Here is a 23,075-nt window from a genome sequence, read left to right as displayed (position 1 = left end):
TATCCGTTATACCATATTTAATTAATTGTTTCCAATTATTTATATTCCATTGTTTTTTTTAGAATACTACATATAAAATATTCCTTCAACTTTACAAATATATATCCAAATATATAGCGTGAGATAGCACCATACTGTCAATTAAATGCATTGTTTGATTTCAGTGTTTAAAGTCTGTCAAAAAGTCTCTAAGTGATCCCATCTATTTTAGTAAAGTTAACATCTGTTTCCTCAGGTCAGTAAGCTGGAAAGGGAGAAGTCTCAGGAGGTCCGTCACGAGCAGCACAAGTCCACGGTGGTGGTGACTGAGTTAAAAGCCAAACTTCATGAGGAGAAACTTCGGGAGCTCCACAGCTTTCGGGAAACACTCCTACGTCAGCACGAGTCCGAACTGGTGCGGGTCATTAAGATCAAAGACGGAGAGATCCAGAGGCTCCAGGCACTCGTCAGTGCCCTCCGAGATGGATCCACCGATAAGGTACCATTGGCATGGAAGTAAAATGAAGTACAAAAACATACCGATATTGAATATAATTGTCATATGTTATCTCTGCCGCCACAGGTGAAGTCTGCGCTGATGGCGGAGGCGCGAGAGGAGTGCAGGAGGACTTTCGAAGGGGAGCGCATGCGACTGCAGCAGGAGATCTCCGAGCTGAAGTTGGTCAAGAGGCAGATGGAGGAGGCGTTAAGCGTGGCCGTTCAAGCCGACAAGATCAAAGCCACCGAGATCCGCAGCGTCTACCATCTCCACCAGGAGGAAATCAACCGCATCAAGAGAGAGTGTGAAAGAGAGATCCGCAGACTGGTGCGTAATACGCTTTAGCACATGCACTATTAATCAATCAATTCATCTGTCAGTTAATGACTCAGTCGGTTGGGTGCTTTGGTGGCAGCTGATAATTAAAGATGTACAGGTTGAACAGAACACTTACCCCAGGTTTCTCCACAGGGACTGTCTGTGCAGTTAATGTGCTGAATGAAAATCTTTTGTTAACTGGCAGAGCTTCACACAGTTTACATGGGTGTTGCCATGATGGAAACTGCAAACGTTCCTATTGGTCAGTCATATAATTTGATGAAAGGAATTATTAATTTGCGTTTATTTAGCAAAAATTCCCTTAATGATTACAACACACTTCTGTGAGAATTCAAATTGCTGTACAAGTTCTATTCAAATTCAAATCAGTTGATTGAAGCCCCGCCCCTTGCTTGTTAAGCCCCGCCTTCTTATTTTATTTTAATCTTTTTTTTTCTTTCTTTTTTTCCTTCCTACTTAGACAAGCTTTATAAGCCACCTCAACTACAGAGTTTAATGCGATGCTTGATTTTCAGTCAGAAGTGTTTATAAAGTGTTTGGCTATTATTCTTGTGTGGGCTGGAAGGAATTATGACACATTTTATCCACATTTTTTCTTTAAATAAATAAATTATGCAGTAAAGTGATTTAAAAACAGCAAACACTGCAAATCAGTATCAAGGAAACAATTATTTACCTTGGAGCAAATGTGGGTGTTTTTACTGATGTTGAAACTGAGTATAATTCCCTGCCATACACTGTGTATTATTTTAAAAAGATTTAGTTAAAGGTTTATACAAGCGGAAAAAATGTTGCTTATGTTCTCTCTGGGTACATTGTCTGGGTACAAATGCTCCAGTACTGCACCTTTGGATAATTTCTGTCAAAATCCATTCAAGATGATCTGAAAACACAAGATTTACAGTACACAGACATGTTTTAGAAAGCGTAAAAGTTGTCTGATATGGAGGGCGGCAACAGTTGCTAAGGTAGTATTGGTCAGTAATGTTTCTAAGGCAGGGCTTAAAGTAAAGATTTTCCCTCCAAATCCCCCACTAAAGCTTCAAAGTTTTATATCAGTTGGTTCACATTTTATATTTAGCCTACGTGTGTATCTTAAAATGGCAGTGTGTGTCCTTGTGTACTACACTTTAAAGTGAAGCTGCTTTCTTCCCTTCAGAGCCTCTCTTGTTCTGGGCTTTTTGCCATCTGTTTTTTTCCTGGAGTATGAAAATATCTCTGCAGTCAGTGGCCGCTGGTATCGATCGCTCTCGTGTGGCTGAGCGATCTACTCTATATCGCTTCAGGACTTACTAAATGTGAGAAATATTGTGGAAAACAGCGTTGAGTCAGGACTATGGATGATATGTGTAGTAGAGATGACCCAAGTGATGGAGAAGATGCAGGATGTTTCACTATTTTTTGAGAAGTATGGATATTTAGGGCTGTGTATATGGTAGATATATTTATAGGTTTACGTTTTTACATGACAGAGCAACAAAACATTGAGTAATGCTTGTTTGCATGTATCTATCTTTTGTTATGAATAATATATATATTTTTTAAATGTGTCATTCAAGTAAATAGAAAATTGTTCAATTCAATTCAATTCAATTGAACAAAATTGTGCCAAAAATTATTTTTTAATTTAATTGATATGTTAGGAGTTGACCGATAGGTGTTTTTCAGGGCCACTGCCGATATCGATTATTACTAATCAAGTGGACTGATAACTGATATTTTGAACTGATATATATGTCTAGTGTAAAAATGAAAATTTATGTCAAAATTAAGAATAACAAGGCTCTGACAAAAACTTTCTTTAAATGATTTTAAAATATCTCGAATTTGTTCAAATTTGCTTTGAAAATGTCAGATACCGATAATCGGTCGACCCCTAATATATATATATATATTTATTTATAGCAATATGTAATTATATAAAGTTGTATTAATATATATATATATATATATATATTCAATTTTATACTAATATTGCTATATATAATAAATCAGTTATGTTGTTATATTGTAGTACTTTTTATATAATATATAGCAGTACTGTAATATACAATCGTATCTTTTTTTTTTATTGCATTTGCCCATTATTTCGAGATTATATAATTACTCATACCTTTTTGAGATTTTGGTAGTACTTCTCACCCCCATAAACATTTATGTCCACTTGTCTGTCCCTAATCTTGTCCCATTCTATTAACTCGTTGTAGAGCTATTGAATAAATGTTACTGGTGTATTATTATCTGGTGAGTTGTGAATGCAGAAGGTCTGTATGCGATTAGAGGCCTGTTTCATCGTTGTGTGTTGAGGATGTATTGATCTTTGGATTATTTATTGTATTGCAGGGCCAGCTGGGGATGTTAATCAGATAATCACGTTTAGCGAGCAGGGTGGCAGGACATGCCAAGGTGAACATGTCATGTGTGTGTGTGTGTGTGTGTGCTGATACAAGTCCACCACTGTCCTTTATGGACAGGACAGACCACCCAACCAAAACAACAAAGCAAGCCCATCATTAGAGATTTTTGCTGAAGCAAGCACTGTTTGTGTTACCAGCTAGAAAGATGCCTCAAGTCATGCAGCTGTTTGAGGAGAGGTCTGATGTTAGTTTTCTAAGCAATCAGACTTTTGATTTTCATCTGGTAGTATAAAAAGAAAAAAATCAGCATGCAAGCAGCCACCTAGTAGAACTCAATAACAACCCAGCATCCACCTAGCAACCTCATAGCAACACATGGATAAATGAAGAGAAGCATTGAACACATGATGGCAGTAAGCTGAAATAATGAGAGAGTAAAGAGAAAGAATGAAATGGCAGAATGATGTATCACACAAGGCGTTTCCTGATTGGTCAGCTGCAGTGATGACATCAGCACCAGCTATAGAAATGATCTGATGGGAGGGAGAGACACTGTGCCTGTGTGATTTTAAATGAAAGAGAGACGTTCGGATCTCGGTTAAATTAAATAATGGGATTTATTCTGGTCTGGGTTGAAGTGAAACATCAATCAAGGTCATTTTCTCATATTATGTGAACGTGGAAGGCCTTGGTGTACGTGCATTTATATGCGTTGTTGGTACACAGTCTGAGAGTGATGTGAGGAACACATTGAATACTGAAATTGTTGGGAGGGCATCTGGTGCAATCCAAAGGGGAATGCTGGACATTAAGTAGCGGGATGTTGTTTTAAATAGTGCTGAGTCTCCAGAAAATGCCTTATTTACATGAGCAGGACTCTTTATTTGTTACACAGATGCAAATGTGAAATAGCCTACTCTTACAAGTCTATTTCCTAATAAAGAAAACTACCTAATATGGGGTGGGTATGTATGTATTTATGTATTTTGCACTTTATAATAATAAAAAGAACATTGCTAGTATCTCAGCATGTAATCCCTTTTTGGGTACACAGCAAATACATTTCAGTTATTGAGTTTTTACACTATTTGAAAGATTTTGTTTTTCATTTATTTTTATTTTGTTTATTTTTATTATTTATTTTTATCCATATGTATTTTTTTATAGATTTTTCATTTATCATTTTTTGGGGGGGATTTATTTACTTATTTGTACTCATATATAACATATACACTGTAAATAAAGTCCACCTATTTCAATTTCAAGCTTTAATTCAGTTGCTGAATTAGAATTTTTAAGTATAATCAACTTGGTTGTGCAAATCATTTGAACTTAAATTACATGAAACTGACTTAAAAATCAAGTTGAAAAAAAAAAAAAAAAAGTTGAAGTTGAAATTGCTCAACATATTTTGATGAGTTAAAGTAATGTGAAAAACATAAGCTGCCATGACTTACTGATCATATAATTTTTACAGTAAACATCCACCTAACCATACCACTCTAGCAAGCTCATAGCAGCATGTTAAAAACATTCTGAATATGGCAAAACTGCCAACCACCCACGGTACTTTAGCAACATGGCAGTCTGTTTTTACATAGGCAAACTTTAGCAACATGGCAGTCTGTTTTTACATAGGCAAACTTTAGCAACATGGCAGTCTGTTTTTACATAGGCAAACTTTAGCAACATGGCAGTCTGTTTTTACATAGGCAAACTTTAGCAACATGGCAGTCTGTTTTTACATAGGCAAACATAAGTCACATTTTTCAACATAGTTTCTCTCTTATCATTTTACACAAGATAGATTTTGTTTATGAGTTTAATAAAGTGTGTAATATCTGTGCCACTAGCATCAGCAGATGGAATGGCAGAACTAATAATGCATGTTAATTTGTAATACTGAGTAGAAAATTACACATCAGCTAAGTCATGGCAATATTTGTTTTAGTGCCTTGGAAACTTGGAGTGAGATTCTCTTCATAGTTCAAATGTGTCAATCCTCTGCATGCAGACTGTAAGTTTATTACGCATGTGTGAGTGTGAATGGGTCGTGTTTAAAGGCTGGGTAAATAATGTTGAGTCCGTGGATAAGAGGCGTAACAGGATTAGTTTCAGAGAAGGAGACGCAGTCTGAAACATGAAAGAGAGACTCAGTCGTCTGAGGCGTTGAGATGTCAATTAGAGACGGGCTCAGACTCACGAGGGAAGGTGGATTACAGCTGTCCCGCCTTTTCTGAGGAGATAGCTGTGCCTCGGCCGTTTGAGGGAGTTCGGATCAGCCTGGTGTATTGTTTAGAGAGGCTTTACATCATTAAATATTCTCAGAAAAAAAAGTGAGTTGTTTTATGTTAACAATAACGCACATTAACACTAGTCCAGAAGTGATCCCATCGACAAAACATATTTGTTGGTGCATGCTCCACAATTATTATGATGATGATTATTATTATTGTAATTATCATTATTATTTTTGTTGTTGTTGTTGTCACATTAATAAAAATATGAATAAATTATATATATATAATTTTTTTTTACACATTTGTCATCCTGTATGAAAGGCCATAAAAACAATTTTATGTGTGTGTGTGTGTGTGTATATATATATATATATATATATATATATATATATATATAGTTTTTTTGGCCTTTTTTTACAGGATGACAAATGTCAATAAATAAATAAAAAACTAATAACTATATTTGCACTTATATAATAGTATAGTATAGTTTTTTTATACAGGAAGATTAATTCAAATATAGTACGTTTTAAAGCTTCTTATGGTTTACCCTGTGTATCGTTAGATATTTGTCATTTAATAACTGATTCTCAACCTAAATGATTTAAATGTTTCTCTTTTAATTTAATTTAATTTAATTTATTTAATATAATATTGGTTTAGTCCGATGAGGATTCATTATGGGAAGGGCTTCTTGGATCAATGCTAAAAGAGAACAAAGTGACTGACAAAATGCAGTGTAAAAATTCAAATGTTTATGAAATAATTATCTGAGTTATAATTATTTATGTGAGAAGAAAAAGACTGTAGAGTGATATGAAACTAGCACAGCACAGGGGAAAAAACTGTCAAATATACTGTTTAGCAGCCATTATGCAAAACTATCTGACTGCAGAATGCTGCAGTTAACCAATCAGAATCAAGTACTGTAGGCATGATATTTAATAATAAATGCATATTCGTGCTGGTTGGCTTCACATTCAAAGCACGGTCCTATGATAACCCCATTTGATGAAGGAAAATTGAAAAATGAGGACATTTCCTCTGAGCAGCAGGGCTTGCTGTGTTCAAATCCATGTTAAGCAGCGCACCGGCAGGAGTTTGGTGTCCGTCCCTCACGGGTCTGGAGCCCTGCGGTCTGGCCCGGAGCCCGGATACTGAATGTCCACGGCTGATATTTCTTGATTAAATTAATTCATCATGCACATGAATCACCAAGGAAACAGTGAGGCGCATGTAATGGCACACATCATAATCAACGTATTCATGAAGCTCATGGAAAGAGTGTGTTTAAAATGCTAATGTGTTGTGTAATGTGCACTTATGCTGAATAAGTGTCTTTCTCTATAGCCGCAGGGATGCCATATAAGAGAACAGGACCTAATTTTCCCACCGAGCCATGTAGCGCTTTATATAACACAGATAAACTTAGACGCACACACTGAGATTTCCTGTGAGATGCTCTGGTCGCTGTGGTAACGCCTTCAGTGGGCGTGTCAATGTGAGTCACCTGACAGAGAGAATGAGTCATTGAACACCAGAAAGATGTGTTCTTTCCTTCATTAAACAGTTGTATCTTCTTCAGTATGGTGAAGAATTATATATATACAGTGTCTCTACAGAGATTTCAACTGAGGGGGTTTGAATGTTTACCGGGGCTAGTTGTCACAATGTTATCTTTTCTGTATTTGCTGTTTCATTGATTGTTTTGTTTCATCATTGTTTTACTCTTTACATTTAAAAATACAGTAGTTTTTTTTTTAGTACCAAGGCCGCATTTTTTAATAAAAAATACAGTAAAAACAGTAATATTGTGAATATTATTACAGTTTAAAACAACTGTTTTCCATTTAACGCACAATTTTGGATTGTGAGAAATAAACTCAGAATTCTGCACAAAAAAGACAAAATTCTGAGTTTATATTTTTTCTCAGGATTATGAGTTTTTTATCATGCAATTCTGAGCTTGTATCTCCTTCCAACTTTGTATCTCAGAATTGTGAGAAACAAAGTAAGAATTGTAAGATGTAAACTCAGAATTGCAAGAAAAAAGTCGGAAAAGTTGGAAACAGGCTTGTGCTGCTTAATATTTTTGAGGAAATCGTAATGCACATTTTTTCAGGTTTCTTTGAGTAGAAGGTTCAGAAGAATAGCATTTGAAATAAAGATCATCTGTAACATTTTAAATGTCTTTACTGTCAAGTTTGATTGGTATGCTGGGAAAAAAACAACAAAATTAATTTCATTAAAAAAAAAAACATTCGAGTTGAGTGCGATTCAGTGAATGGTACCTTTTTTTCTAAGGATATAAATATTCATTAGGTTATTTTGTAGAAAGACTTAAAGATATGTGTCTGTACAAAAATTGATTTTCAGAAATAAACCTGAAAAATATTCACTGGAGTAAAAAGTGTGACAACTAGCCACAGTCTCTCCCTTTTCAGTGAGAGTTTGAAAGAATTTGATAAGTCCATCAGTTCACACTTTAACTGTCAAAGATATTCAGCTAATTACCATTTCCATGCAGGTTTTAGAAACTGAGATGTATAAATCTTATGCGGTGTTTGAATCAGAGCATTATTGGAGTGTAATGCTTCTTTTGAACTGCTGTTCAAGGTCTGTGTGAACTATTTCTAGACTGTACATGAGGCCATTTTTCCAGTTAGGTGATTTACTAGAGCTGTGATTTGTGAAAGGTCAGCCTAAAGATTTTCCATTTGCATGTCCAAACGTAAAAGGAATTGAAAAATCTCTATTGGTTCGCTCAGAGAACTGAATCACAAGAGGTACAGTAGCTATAAATGGATGTGTGTATTTGAGAGGGAGAACATCAAGACAGAGAAAGCAAGCAGCGCAGTTCATTTCTTTGAGTGGTGCTTCTGTTTGCTGCTATTTAGTTGCTGTGAGGAGTTTATGAAATGGATTTATACGGTCTTTCTCTTACTGATACACAAGTACGATGGGATCACTTTGTTCCTATAGACGTGGCGCGTGCTCTGAGTGTCAGAACACATCCAATAGCACAGAAACGCCTGATTCTCTACAGGTTGTGTAGGTGTGCAGAAGCACTTTTGCAAGGATTTGTTGCATTTGGACTCCTATACTTTATACCATTTATGCACTGTCAGAAAAAAAAGACACAGCTGTTACTGGAGCAGAAACTGTTCAAAAGGTACTAATATGTACACTTTAGGTAGTAATATGCTCCATTTAGAGGTAAATAAGGGTGTATTCACACCAGGAAAGTCCGCTAGTTCACTTGCGGATGCCCTGGGGGTAAGCAGATAAACATCAAATTTTCATTTTTGGGTGAACTATCCCTTTAAGGTCATCCATTCATTGGTTCATCCATTCAACCGTACCAGAGTTCGTTTGGAAGCGGACCAAGACCGCCTCTTCAGCTGAGTCTCGGTACAGTTGTTTGCTGCGCACCCAAGTGCGATTGCTGTATTCACACCTGCCCAAAAGATCCACACCAAAGGGGAAAACGAAACCAAACAAGACAGGTGTGAATATACCCTAAGGTATTTTGGATGGGTTCTTCCCCAGTGACAGCTTTTGGAAATAAACCTTAAATAAATCTTAAAGGTGCACTCGGCAATTTTAAATAAATAACTATATATTTATTTAATATATAGTTTCCCCCCACGACGGGGGAAGTCGTGGCCTAATGGTTAGAGAGTCGGACTCGTAACCCAAAGGTTGCGGGTTCGAGTCTCGTACCGGCAGGGATTGTAGGTGGGGGGAGTGAATGTACAGCGCTCTCTCCCACCTTCAATACCATGACTGAGGTGCCCTTGAGCAAGGCACCGAACCCCCAACTGCTCCCCGGGCGCCGCAGCATAAATGGCTGCCCACTGCTCCGGGTGTGTGTTCACGGTGTGTGTGTGTTCACTGCTGTGTGTGTGCGCACTTTGGATGGGATAAATGCAGAGCACTAATTCCAAGTATGGGTCACCATACTTGGCCACATGTCACGTCATGTCACTTTCACTTAAAAAAAAAATATATATATAAATAGTAAAACTAGCTAAATAAATAAAGCAGTGCATAAGTGCGTTAATTTAGCCTTCTGGAAAATCAGCTTTCTGTAGGCTAAACCATTAAACTACAACCATAATTTTAATATATTTTAAGGTAATTTTCATGTAATTTAACGTGATGTTCTAAAATAACTTAAAATAAAAATGAAATAAAAATTCATACAAACTGTATAGACATTTTATGGATTTTGGGAAATAAAATGCAAATAAATAAATAGACCAATAATTAAAACTAAAGCCATAAAAAAAGAATTAAAAAAAATAAAGAAATGCTGGAATATTGGAATATATTATTGGAATATGCTGGAATAAATATTATTATTATTATCATCATTATTATTATCATCATTACCATTATTATTATTATGTCAGCTAGTCACCAAGGCAACATTTCTCATTTTCATTTAGTTTGATTTGATGTACTCAAATAGCTTAAACTGAAATAAAAATGAATAAAAACTAAATGTTATGTTTTTGGGGGGATGAATTAATTAATTAATAAACTATAAAAAATGTTTTACTTAAAATAAGAAACATTAACTAAAATAAAATATATATATTTTTTAATTATTTTGATTCAGATAGTTGCCAAAGGAACGTTTCTGATTTTCATTTAAAAAAAAATATATATATAAATAGTAAAACTAGCTAAATAAATAAAGCAGTGCATAAGTGCGTTAATTTAGCCTTCTGGAAAATCAGCTTTCTGTAGGCTAAACCATTAAACTACAACCATAATTTTAATATATTTTAAGGTAATTTTCATGTAATTTAACGTGATGTTCTAAAATAACTTAAAATAAAAATGAAATAAAAATTCATACAAACTGTATAGACATTTTATGGATTTTGGGAAATAAAATGCAAATAAATAAATAGACCAATAATTAAAACTAAAGCCATAAAAAAAGAATTAAAAAAAATAAAGAAATGCTGGAATATTGGAATATATTATTGGAATATGCTGGAATAAATATTATTATTATTATCATCATTATTATTATCATCATTACCATTATTATTATTATGTCAGCTAGTCACCAAGGCAACATTTCTCATTTTCATTTAGTTTGATTTGATGTACTCAAATAGCTTAAACTGAAATAAAAATGAATAAAAACTAAATGTTATGTTTTTGGGGGGATGAATTAATTAATTAATAAACTATAAAAAATGTTTTACTTAAAATAAGAAACATTAACTAAAATAAAATATATATATTTTTTAATTATTTTGATTCAGATAGTTGCCAAAGGAACGTTTCTGATTTTCATTTAGTTCAACCTGATGTACCAAAAAAACTAAGACTGACTAAAAACTAAAAATTAATAACTATAAAGACCAAAAAATATATATATACATATTTAAAAAAAAAAAAAAAAAAGAAAAGAAAAGAAAAAAAAAAAATTATATATATACACACAAAAAAAAATGCTAAAACTAACTAAAATGGAAAATAAAAACTAATAAAACAAAATCAAGTCTATAATTATATGTCAATGATTCTAAAATATCCCTGGACTTTCGTGTGATTTCCTGTCCAGAGTGAAAGTGGTAACTGTGTTTCCTCCTGCGGACTGCCGGTCATGTTTTATGTATTCTTACTTCGACTGTGTCCCGTTTAAGGCAGAATGTGTGTGACTGTGCTGTGTTCTGTCCTGTAGATGGATGAGATTAAACTAAAGGAGCGCGCTGTCTGTGGGCTGGAGAGAGAGCTCAGCGCTCAGGCGGGCCACACGTGGAAACTACAGCAGCAGAAACAGGCTGTAGACACTCAGCTGGCCCTGCTGCGAGACTCCAGCCCCAGACGAGAGGGCCCTTATTCACCCGCTGCAGGGGACGCAGCAGAGAACACCGCTAACCCTGTAAGCACCTCTCCTTCATTACTAAACCTCACTGCTTGCTGTACTTCTGCTTTCACTCTGCTCACCTGCTCGGATCCGTTTTCCTCAACCCAGATTTATAGCAATATAAAGCACAACAGTCTGTTTTCAGAAAGTCTCATTCATATTCTTCACAAACTGCTTTTGAGCAATAACATGTAAAGTCTTCAAGACAGCTCTAGCGTGAGCTCCAAAGTTATTAGGTGATGGTATATGATTCTTCACACAGAAAAATAAGGGGCCAGAATTGTACCTTTTGGGGTACAACAGCTTGTCCCTGGAGCAGTACCCTTAAAAGGACATATTTGTACCTTTTTTACCCCTAATAGGTACATATTAGTACCTTAAAGGTACGTATTACTACTCTAAGGTACTAATATGTACCTATTAGGGGTAAAAAAGGTACAAATATGTCCTTTTAAGGGTACTGCTCCAGGGACAAGCTGTTGTACCCCAAAAGGTACAATTTTAAACCCCTTTTTTTCTGTGTTTAAAAGCCAATTCATGTTGGTTTTTAAAAAGTCATGCCAATTTCCTAGTATAAAAGTGTACTAGAAAAAAACATATCTATCTATGTTTGGATATTATGCATTAAACTTCAAATACAAGATCTTTTCAATGAATTACAGTCAAATGGTTTTATATTTGTTATGCTTTTTTTGTTTGTGTCAAGAGATTGTGAAATGAGTAGTTCATTCAGTCATAAAAGTTGTTAAATATACAGTTTTGTACATTTGTTTTTTTGAATGCTTTGTAGACTACCAGTCAAAATGTGGGGTTTTTGAATGTTTATTTTATTTTATTTTATTTTATTTTATTTTATTTTATTTTATTTTATTTTATTTTATTTTATTTTATTTTATTTTATTTTATTTTATTTTATTTTATTTTATTTTATTTTATTTTATTTTATTTTATTTTATTTTATTTTATTTTATTTTATTTTATTTTATTTTATTTTATTTTATTTTATTTTATTTGAAAGAAATTAATACTTTCATTCCTCAACAACACATTCAATTGATTTAAAGTGACAGTAAAGACATTTCTAATGTTACAAAAGGTTTCTATTTGAAATAAATGCTGTTCTTGTAAAAGTATCTATTAAATAAAGAACCAAAAAATGATTTTTAAGAATCATGTGACACTGAAGACTGGAGTAATGATGCTGAAATTTCAGCTTTACCATCACAGGAATAAATCACGTTTTAAAATATATTCAAATAGAAATTACTTATTTCAAATTGTAATAATATTTCACGATATTACTGTTTTTACTGTATTTTTATCAGCCTTGGTGAGCATTAGAGACTCTTTCAAAAACATATTGTTTTTGTTATTCATTTTGGAGCTGGTTAGTTTTGGGTTAATGGCTTCTATTTTTTATTGAAATTTTTTTTAATGCCTATGGAGAAAATAAATGGGGAAAACACTTACAAAGGCGATAGGAAAAGTGGTCAATGACTGTTGTACTCTACTGTTTAATATTTATCAGCTATGCTGTTATTCAGTCCTTGAAGAACCTTTAAAAAGATTTTTATTCCAATCCACAGTAAGAACATCAAAAATGTCATTAATGTGCATGTGGTATTAACTTTATGCACAGCAGACTGTCCTTGCTTGATTTCAAGAGAAAGAAAACATTATAAAAGTGTGCAGTATGGCCCCTAAAAAGGTGTTTGATTAATTGACAGGTTGGAATTGTGAATACAGTTTTGTGCAAAGGTTCAAGGAATGTAATAGATCTGGGTTTGAGGAAAATATTGCTGGTCCAGCTGCTTGTTTCATCTGCTGGAGTAAACACTGATCTGTCTCGGGATCCTCACGCTTGACAGCACGCCTCTAATGTCCCGTTCTTTCCTACATCACACATTATTACACCTCTTATTGCCTGCGCAAACTCGTCTATAGACATTAGTGACAGATTTTCATTAACAGCAGTAACTTTTTAATGCTTAGTGTTTCTATTCAATTAACTTCTGTTAGTAATGTTTGTATCAGAATGATCATCAAAAACAACCAAACCAAACATTACTCTGGCCATCATCGTTAAGTCTTAATTGCATTTAATATTCTGCACCTAAATAAACCATTAATAGCATGAGCTACTGTATTTCTAAATGCCAAATGCCTGGCAGTTTTGGCTTTGTGCTTGTTAGGTTTGAGTCTCCTGCTGCGACTTGAATAAGGGCCTATTTAGTTTGCCATATATTCTATTTTAAATCTTTCTCTGGAGTCTAACAAAGAAACTTGTAATATTCGTCGTCTTTACAGTGGATTTACATTTATGCATTTTACAGAGGATTTCATCCAAAGCAACTTAAATTGCATTTAAGGAATTGTGTTTCTTGGGATTGCACCGTGCTTCTTGTTGCGTAGGAATATATATATATATATTTGTCTTGTTTATTAGTCTAGTTTTAAATTTTTTCTTTATTCTTCATATGGCTTGATCGCTGTGTAACAGACTTGATTCACCGGTGTGGTGTATCATGATATTAACTTACTGAGAGAAGCCGTGTTAGTTTTAAGGCAGCTGTTTATCATTTATTGCAATTTAATAGTATTTACAATTATTTAAAATATTATTACAATTTAAAATAACTGTTTCTAGTTGAATATACTTTAAAATGTAATTTATTCCTGTGATCAAAGCTGAATTTTCAGCATCATTACTCCAGTCTTCAGTGTCACATGATTCTTCAGAAAGCATCCTAATGTGTTGATTTGCTGCTCAAGATACATTTATTATCAATGCTGACATTTTTTTGAAGCTGAATATTCTTTTTTTTTTGTATTCTTTGATGAATAGCACGTTCAAAAGAACAACATTTATTTGAAAAAGCAATATTTTGTAACCTTATAAATGTCTTTACTGTCACTTTTGATTAATTGAATGCATCCTTGACAAATAAAATAATTATTTAAAAAAAATAATAATATAATTTGAGTGCTGTATAACAGACTTGTTTCACCGGTGTGGTGTATCAACATATTAATTGTACTAAGAAAATCATTGTTTAGTCTTAAAGCAGCTGTTCATCATTTCTGTGGCATGTTTTTTAATGTTTAAAAAATGATGACTCATTTCCAACAAGTTTAAACTCTCCTGGGGTTGCCCATTGTTTAGTCAAATATATAATGATATAAATATACAGTTATAAAAATAGATTTAGCTGTGAGATGGGCATTTCACTCTGTCATCATGCAGCACAGAGCAAACTGCTGAAGGTGAGAGTGTGAGTGTGATCTTTCCCAGTTCCACATATCACCTTCTCAGGGCTGTTAGGAAACGCTTGGATGCACACACTTTGTATTCACACCCTGCAGCAGAACATCCGTGTCTCTGGCTGTATTTGTGTTGCTGTGGGTTTGAGGTCTGCTTCTGCTGTGGTGGAGCTGCTGCTTTCATTTTCTCTGCAGGAGAAAGGATGGATTTGATCAGTGACCTTCAGCTCTTTGTCAGATGTGGCCACGCCAGAGTGCTCTGACTCTATTCCCTCCTCTGACTGTTTCTACGGTTACCTGACATAATGGAATATTTCCTAAATACAGCAACACCAAATGGAATTGAAATAAAATAAATAAAAAGTGTATATATATCAAGACTTTGATGTTTGTCGATGATGTTTAAAGAAGTCTTGCAGGTTGATAGATAGATAGATAGATAGATAGATAGATAGATTAACATTAAAAAAATATACGAGTGATGAGTGTTTTTTTCCAGTAACCTGCAGTTGGTTTGTTTTCCAGATGCAGCAGTTGGATGAGAAGGACGCTCGACGTTTCCAACTGAAAATCGCAGAACTGAGTGCTATTATCCGCAAACTAGAAGTCCGCAATGCACTGCTGTCAGAGGAACGCAATGAACTGGTGAGTCTGTGCTAGTTTGAAATTTTTTTTATTTTATTTTATTTTTATATACACTGAACAAAATTATAAATGCAACACTTTTGTTTTTGCCCCCATTTTTCATGAACTGAACTCAAAGATCTAAGACTTTTTCTATGTACACAAAAGGCCTATTTCTCTCAAATATTGTTCACAAATCTGTCTAAATCTGTGTTAGTGAGCACTTCTCCTTTGCCGAGATAATCCATCCACCTCACAGGTGTGGCATATCAAGATGCTGATTAGACAGCACGATTATCAAAAGTGTTGCGTTTATAATTTTGTTCAGTGTATATATATAAAAAATCCCAAGAATCGATTAGTCTGGCCTCTTCAATATTATAGTAATGTTGTACCAACTGACTCATGTATATTTTACAGCATTAGTTGAGAGATTTTTATTCCTTGAGAAAATTTGCTATGTACTGTACCTGATATATATCCAAAATAATCGATATTGAATCTAATCGAATTGGTAATCGAATCGAATCGCAAGCTTGTGAATGAGAATCGAATCGTGAAATTTGTGTCAAAACCCAGCCCTAATATATATATATATATACATTTTATGGTAAAATATTTATTTATATTTTATTGTTATGGAAAATTATATTTAATATTTTACTTTATGGTAAAAAGATTTATTTTATTTTATGTCATATTTGTTCTGTTTTAGTTTATTGTTATGGTAAAAATCTTTATATATTTACTTATTTATTTACTTGTTATAGATCTATCTATCAGTCTGTCTGTCTGTTTGTTTGTTTACTTTTGTCCAAAATCTAATTCAGCCTTCTTAAAAATTGCCTATAAGTAATTGTTATTTTTCTTTTCCAAACTGTGATTGCTTTGTGCACAAATGAGCACATATATGTAGTGTGTGTCTTCTGTATTATGTTTACTGTAATATCATAGCGTATTAAAGAGTGTTTTTGCCTTTCTTAGTGTTATGTGACAGTGTGAATGTTCTCTGTAATGGTGGTGAGTATGTGAGCAGTGATGAATGACTTTAGTGTTTCCTCCTCTCGGCTCAGACAGTCTTAAAGATCAATACCGAGACAGAGTGATTTAAACATGGCAGGTGAAACCTTCAGCAAGGGTTAGGACTCAGTTTACCGCTCAATACAGTCCTCAACAATGACTTGATGTTCAAGTAGACTGAAATAGCCAAGTCGCTTTCTCTATCAGTTTAGATTTCATGTCTTAAACAAATTTTCCAACTAGTTAGACAGTCTTGGTTCTTCAAATGTACAGTCCAGGTCATTTAGTTTTGCAATATCTCTGATCACATTTTGAAAGATTGCGTTGTGTTCAAAATAAGTAACTTTGCAGGTTTTATTTGTAAAAGTATTTTCTGACATCAATATAGCTGTCCTTCCTAACGGAATGATATTCATGCATTTTTAAGTATTTAAATATTATTTAGGGTTACTGCATGCTTTTGCCACCTCAACTTTTTTTGGTTACCCTCTGTTTCTGTGTGTGTTTGTGCCCAGTTAAAGCGTCTCCGTGAAGCTGAGAGCCAGTATAAGCCATTACTAGACAAGAACAGACGTCTCAGCCGCAAGAATGAGGAGCTGGCTCATGCATTGAGACACATGGAGAACAAACTGCACTTTGTCACTCAGGAGAACATCGAAATGGTAATGAAGTGAAACAACTTGAACTCACTGATCATATCTGTATTTGCATAGTATGAGCCCTTTTTAATTGAGAGACTATATAGCATAATTTTAGTTTTAAGAATTTACAGTTACATCACATGAACTTTTAAAATGAACTATAATAGAGGCAAAATTATATTTAAAAATTAAATATTATATTGTTGAAAATCAAATGTTGACCAGTTAAGGTTCTTAAAATACTGATGTTGATTAAAACAGTTAATTTACAAACTACCAAAAGCTTGGGGTTGGTAAGGTTATTTATTTATTTTTAAAACAGATGTGTTTTATACTCACCAAGGCTGCATTTATTTGATCAAAAATGTGACCCTGAACCACAAAACCAGTCATAAGTGTCAACTTTTCAAAATTGAGAGTTGTACATTGATGTATGGTTTGTTAGGATAAGATAATATTTGGCCGAGATGCAACTATTTGAAAATCTGGAATCTGAGGGTGCAAAAAAATCAAAATATTGAGAAAATCGCCTTTAAAGCTGTCCAAATGAAGTTCTTAGCAATGCAATTACTAATCAGTAATTAAGTTTTAATATATTTACAGTAGGAATTTTACAAAATATCTTCATGGAACATGATCTTTACTTAACATCCTAATGATTTTTGGCATAAAAGAAAAATAGATAATTTTGACCCATACAATGTGTATTGTTGGCTATTGCTACAAATATACCTGTGCTACTTATGACTGGTTCTGTGCTCCATGGTCACAATTAGAGAATAAAAACAGACATATTGTGAAATATTATTAAAATTGAAAATAACTGTTTTAAATATTTTAAAATGTAATTTGTTCCTGTGATTCAAAGCTGAATTTTCAGCATCATTATTCCAGTCTTCAGTGTCACATGATCCTCCAGAAATCATTCTAATATAGTGATTATACATTTCTATGCATTTCTTATTATTACTCTTGGAAATGTACTTATTGCAGTGAATGCATGATGAGGGGGCTGGTAGAGCCGGTTCTGTTTTGATCAATTTATATCCAACAACTGCTCCACTGTCATTAGACATAATTGGCCATTTCCAGCTCAGGCACATTGCTGTTATTTTGATTGATTCCCTAGACAAAAGAAGCATCCATCTGCCTATTCTACTGCATAAACCTGTTTATATATGTTTGATACTGAAGTAGTCTTTTCAGATGAAGTTCACGCTATTTGCATAAAACATTAGCTTTGAATACTGAAGCATCTTTATGTAACATGGCCTTGTTTGCATGTAAACAATTTGTCGGTTGAGTCGTTCAGCATCGAGCCTTGTTACTGCTCATGTCTAAATGATCTGATCATTATGACAACTCATCAGACATGAGTAATTATATGTCAGCAGTCTCTGTGCACACATCCGGTCACTGGATGTTTTATTTTGCAGCGAGAAAAGGCTGGGACGATTCGCCGGCCCAGTTCTCTGAACGATCTGGATCAGAGTCAAGAAGAAAGAGAAATTGAGTTTCTCAGACTACAAGTGCTGGAACAACAGAACATAATCGACGAACTGTCCAAGGTATCAGCATTTCTTCTCACATGGATGCACAAAAAAAGTATTTTCAAAGCCACAGTTAGATTAGGAATTAAATTATATGGGGTCAGTTTTATAAAAGTAATTATACATGCAAACTGTGTCTTGCTGTTCTCTGATCAGTCTGCTTTAATTTCCAGGCGCTGGAAACCGCTGGATACGTGAAGAGTGTGATAGTGAGTCATTTTGCCTGTGGGAAATATTCACTGTGAAATGCTAAAATATGTTTTTGCATATACATGTTACCTAACAAAACCCAGATGAAAATGTCTGCAGAAATATCTGTTTTCTCAAAGGGTGAATGAAATTAGCAACTGAAATGAGTGAGTAATGTACTGTATGTGAGGTTCAGACATAATGTAAATACAGCTGCATGCATTCCTTTCTTTCTGTAAAACTGGAAGTGTAGTGGAACTAGCACCTTGTGCTTTATAGAAATGAGATGTTCATGTATGATAGAGAATCTGATGCAAGTTCAGGTGTTTTGTTCTTTAATTTAATCTTGTTTCTCAGGAGAGAGACATGCTGCTGAGATACAGGAGACAGGACAGCCTACGCAGGAAGAAGCCCTTCAGAACCTGTAGGGTACGCAGACATCAGGACTGAACTATGCATACACAATTCATTGTCAAACGCATTTTTTTTTTGCACGTAAGATACAAGCATGAAGGTGAAAAAAAATCAAACATTCTGGCAAAGAAAAAAAAAAACTACTTTTATAAAGTAGTTTTCCCATTAATAAAAAATTGACATTTTAAATCATCAAAAGAATAAAATAAAAACATTATTATTTTACATTACTGCATAATTCTGTAATGTCTTATTCTTATATACTATTTACTCATACATTGCATTATTCGTGATTATGCATTTTAAGGTTAATTATACATTCCTTTTTATAATCATAGTGTGCATAGAATATTTGCTTGAAATGTTGCATTATTTCATTTTTTAATTTGCTTATATTTTGTTTAGTTTTGATAATCATATACGTTTAATAATGCATTTATTTTATTATCATATTTTATGAATGAAATATTTATTTTAAAATATTATTATTTTAGGTTTGGTTTGTTTATATTTTATTGACTGATTGATATAATTTAATTATGCATTGAATATGCATTTATTTTTATATTAGTACTAAAATTTACCATTATAATTATTATATAATGTTATCATTTTATGATTAAGCACCACTGATTAATCCTTGTGATGTTTTATTTATGTATTTTTTAAAATATATATTAATTTACGCAACAATGAACATTAACCCTCTGGTTCTCACAGAAACGATCAAGAAATATATTTAGATTCTATTTTTTATGAAGAATATAAGCCTATTTTCTCTAAATATTTGTTGCTATGTTTAATTTGAGCAAATTTTTTTAATTATTATTTTTTTTATTTGATTGTTATTATTATTGTATATTTCTTTTTCCTTACCTTCTGTATATTTACATTTCTTTTGGTCAAAAAGGTATTTAAAACAAAATCTCTCTCTCATTCTCTCCATAGCCGGTGGTGGAGACGTTTTTTGGCTATGATGAGGAAGGCTCTATAGACTCGGACGGCTCCTCTATTTCCTACCACACAGACCGAACGCCCTGCACGCCAGACGATGACCTCGAAGAGGTGTGTGTGTGTTTGGCTGTGTTTGTGTGTCTCTGTAAACTATGACCGTAAACCTGTCGTCTCTCTGTGCTCAGGGAATGCTTAAGGAGGAGACAGAGCTGCGCTTCCGTCAGCTGACGATGGAGTATCAGGCTCTTCAGCGAGCTTACGCGCTCCTGCAGGAGCAGGTGGGAGGAACGTTTGATGCAGAGAAAGAGGTCAAGGTAAATCATTTAAACATCCCAGCCATTAAATATTTATAGTCACTCTCTTTAACAACAACATCTCAACTATTAGCAGATGGCTTTATAGTTCATTATATGAATATGATTCTTTTTGCAATATTACACCGTGTCATAACCAGGAAATGCAATAGAGCGTTTTTGACCACAACGAGTGACAGGACATTTTGCCAGTCACTCGGTCTCCATTTCTGTAGTAATATCTCTTTGGTACAAAATCCAGATTCACAAAACATTTGCTCCCCCCCCAAACCCCCCACCCCACCCCAAAAAGAGGCGGGGCGTAGAGGACCTACAATAATGTACAGTATTTGAAAAATAATGTGTTTTTTGAACATTAAAGCATGTCAACATATTCTGTTACACCAAATACACAAAATAATGATCTTTAAAATAGCATCATATGACCCCTTTAAATAAAAAATAAAATAAACATCAACATCACCATGAAATCAAAACAGACCACATTATTCTAAAGAACAAAATATTTGATCATTGTAATCGTTTCATTTAAATGAAATAAATTCCATCTTAGTTTTCAACTCCTTTCCTCCAATCACCTTCAATCAACATTCTGGCAACGCCCACTTTTCACAATCCAATTAATTCCTGAAAATGAAAATTAAGTCCCGCCCTACATTTGTTTCCTAATTGAATATAATATTTTACTCAAATACACAAAAGTAAAATAGTTTACAAATGGCATTTCTTTTCTTTTTTTTTTATTTACAGATGTGCAGAAATTATAATTGTTTGTCTGTTTTAGACTCGAGAGCAGCTTCAGGCCGAACTGATCCGGTACCAGACCAGAATAGCAGATCTGGAGTGTGTTCTAAGTCATCAGGGACAGGTAAAACACCAGCACTGTTACCGTTAGAACTGCAAAATAACATTTAGCACATTGAATGATGAAAAATGAAAATTGCTGAATACGTACTTTCCCCTCAGGCCATCCAACATGTAGGAGAGTTTGTTTCTTCATTAGAACAGATTTGGGGAAATGTAGCAGTATGCTACTTGCTCACCAGTGGATCCTCTGTATTGAATGGGTGCCGTCATAATGAGAGTCCAAACAGCTGATAAAAACAAAACAATAATCCACAAGTGATTTGTTTCTTACAAACACGCAACATTTCACTTCACCAGATGTTAACTGATGGACTGGAGTGGTGTGGATTATTGTGATGTGTTTATCAGCTCTTATTCTGACGGCACCCATTCACTGTAAAGGTTCCAGAATGTAATACAAAGCGAACCAAAACTTTTGCTGTATAACTTTTGGACCCCATTGAAAGAAATATAATTTTATCAGAGATGATGAATATGTCTTACGGTGACTTTCCAGCAGTCTTTGAATATTTTTTTCCACCCGAGGGCCACTTGTAGTCTAAATCTAGGTTTATTTTGTGGCAACACACACACATATGATGACAACCCTAAAAGTAATCCCATATATTCGGTGAGTGAAGGGAATGTGAGCAGTGCTGGTCATACATCAGTCTGGGCTGTGAGGGGTACGTGCGCAGCTGAAATTGCTCTGGGATCAGAGATGCACTGAAGGAGAATGAGTCTGGGAGAGTGTTGGAGAGGATTTTATATGATAAGATCTGCTAGCATTGAATTTTTAAAATCATTTGCATTCATATTATATGCATTTTTCAGGATATGAAGTGGATTGAGGAGAAACAAGCTTTGTATAAACGCAACCAAGAGCTTGTAGAAAAGGTGGGTGACGTTCATGTTCATCAGACTGATAGAAGACGAATATCACAATCAGAGCACGTTTTCTTTTGTTTAATGTTTCTATTAATAACTCAGTTTAAGTTTTTAAAGTTTGACCTGTATGACTTTGGGAAAATTGTGTGTAAAGACAAAAAAGGCTTCTTTATTCAAGTTACATAGGCACCGAATTATAGGAATGACCCTCTTTCAGTAGTTCAGCTGTGGTTTTAATTAATTTCATGAAGCCGATTTCAGGCAGTGAATGCAGCTCATTTGTTTCACAGACAGTTTTCCTGTCAGATGCCTTTTTTTTACCCCACACTTTGTGTTTTTTGTTCCCAGATTAAAAATATGGAGACAGAGGAGACACGACTGAAAAATGAAATTCAGGATGCAAAAGACCAAAACGAACTCCTGGAGTTCAGAATTCTTGAACTTGAAGTGAGTCTGACTTGAAGATCTTTCTACTCCAAAATGTGTCATGTGTATGCAAGTGTGTCAGACACGGATTTAATCTACAGGAACAGAAGAATAATAATGATGCTCTTTTTTTTCCCCAGGAAAGAGAGAGAAGATCTCCAGCCATTAACTTCCAGAACATCCACTTTGCTGAGGGCATGAGTCCCCTGCAGTTGTACTGTGAGGCAGAGGGTGTTACTGTGAGTTGCCCTGAACCATATGCCACATGTCTCTATAGAGAGACCGGGGCTAGTTGTCACATGGGCGAAGTTGTATTATGTAACTATAAGATTTTAAAGTGCCCCTATTATGGGTAATGAAAGGTTCATATTTTGGTTTTAGGAGTCCCCAACAACAGGTTGACATGCATGCAAGGTCAAAAAACACTTTCATTGTCTTATAATATGCAATTATTTTTACCTTATTTGCTCAACGACTCCCAAACGATTCACTCAACGATTCATTTTTCCAAACCTCTCCTTTGCCTGACGCTAATCTGCGGTGATTGGTCGATTGGTCTCATTTTCATTTCATCTTGCCTGTGATGCCTGATAAAGCAGCATTTGTGAGAGCAGCGCTGCTTTGTGTACAGTGTTACCGGG

At 34.4% G+C, this 23,075-nt stretch overlaps 1 protein-coding gene across 1 annotated transcript in view; it reads left to right on the top strand.

The window, feature by feature from the left end:
• Window positions 1–23,075, top strand: part of jakmip3 (Janus kinase and microtubule interacting protein 3) — a 47,606-nt gene that overhangs the window by 17,785 nt on the left and 6,746 nt on the right. The window contains exons 6-19 of the mRNA XM_016510351.1: window positions 236–478; window positions 563–805; window positions 11,122–11,322; window positions 15,094–15,213; window positions 16,728–16,874; window positions 18,290–18,421; window positions 18,577–18,612; window positions 18,950–19,021; window positions 19,955–20,071; window positions 20,146–20,274; window positions 21,059–21,142; window positions 21,955–22,017; window positions 22,357–22,455; window positions 22,575–22,673. Coding sequence (XP_016365837.1) covers window positions 236–478; window positions 563–805; window positions 11,122–11,322; window positions 15,094–15,213; window positions 16,728–16,874; window positions 18,290–18,421; window positions 18,577–18,612; window positions 18,950–19,021; window positions 19,955–20,071; window positions 20,146–20,274; window positions 21,059–21,142; window positions 21,955–22,017; window positions 22,357–22,455; window positions 22,575–22,673 — 1,785 coding nt within the window. The remainder of the gene's footprint in view (window positions 1–235; window positions 479–562; window positions 806–11,121; window positions 11,323–15,093; window positions 15,214–16,727; window positions 16,875–18,289; window positions 18,422–18,576; window positions 18,613–18,949; window positions 19,022–19,954; window positions 20,072–20,145; window positions 20,275–21,058; window positions 21,143–21,954; window positions 22,018–22,356; window positions 22,456–22,574; window positions 22,674–23,075) is intronic.

This window comes from Sinocyclocheilus rhinocerous, unplaced genomic scaffold, assembly GCF_001515625.1.
Source record: "Sinocyclocheilus rhinocerous isolate Xijiao unplaced genomic scaffold, SAMN03320098_v1.1 scaffold2189, whole genome shotgun sequence".
In the NCBI taxonomy this organism is placed as follows: Eukaryota; Metazoa; Chordata; class Actinopteri; order Cypriniformes; family Cyprinidae; genus Sinocyclocheilus; species Sinocyclocheilus rhinocerous.
The sequence above is the reverse complement of the archived record's forward strand: the minus strand, read 5'-3'. Positions and strand labels throughout refer to the sequence as shown.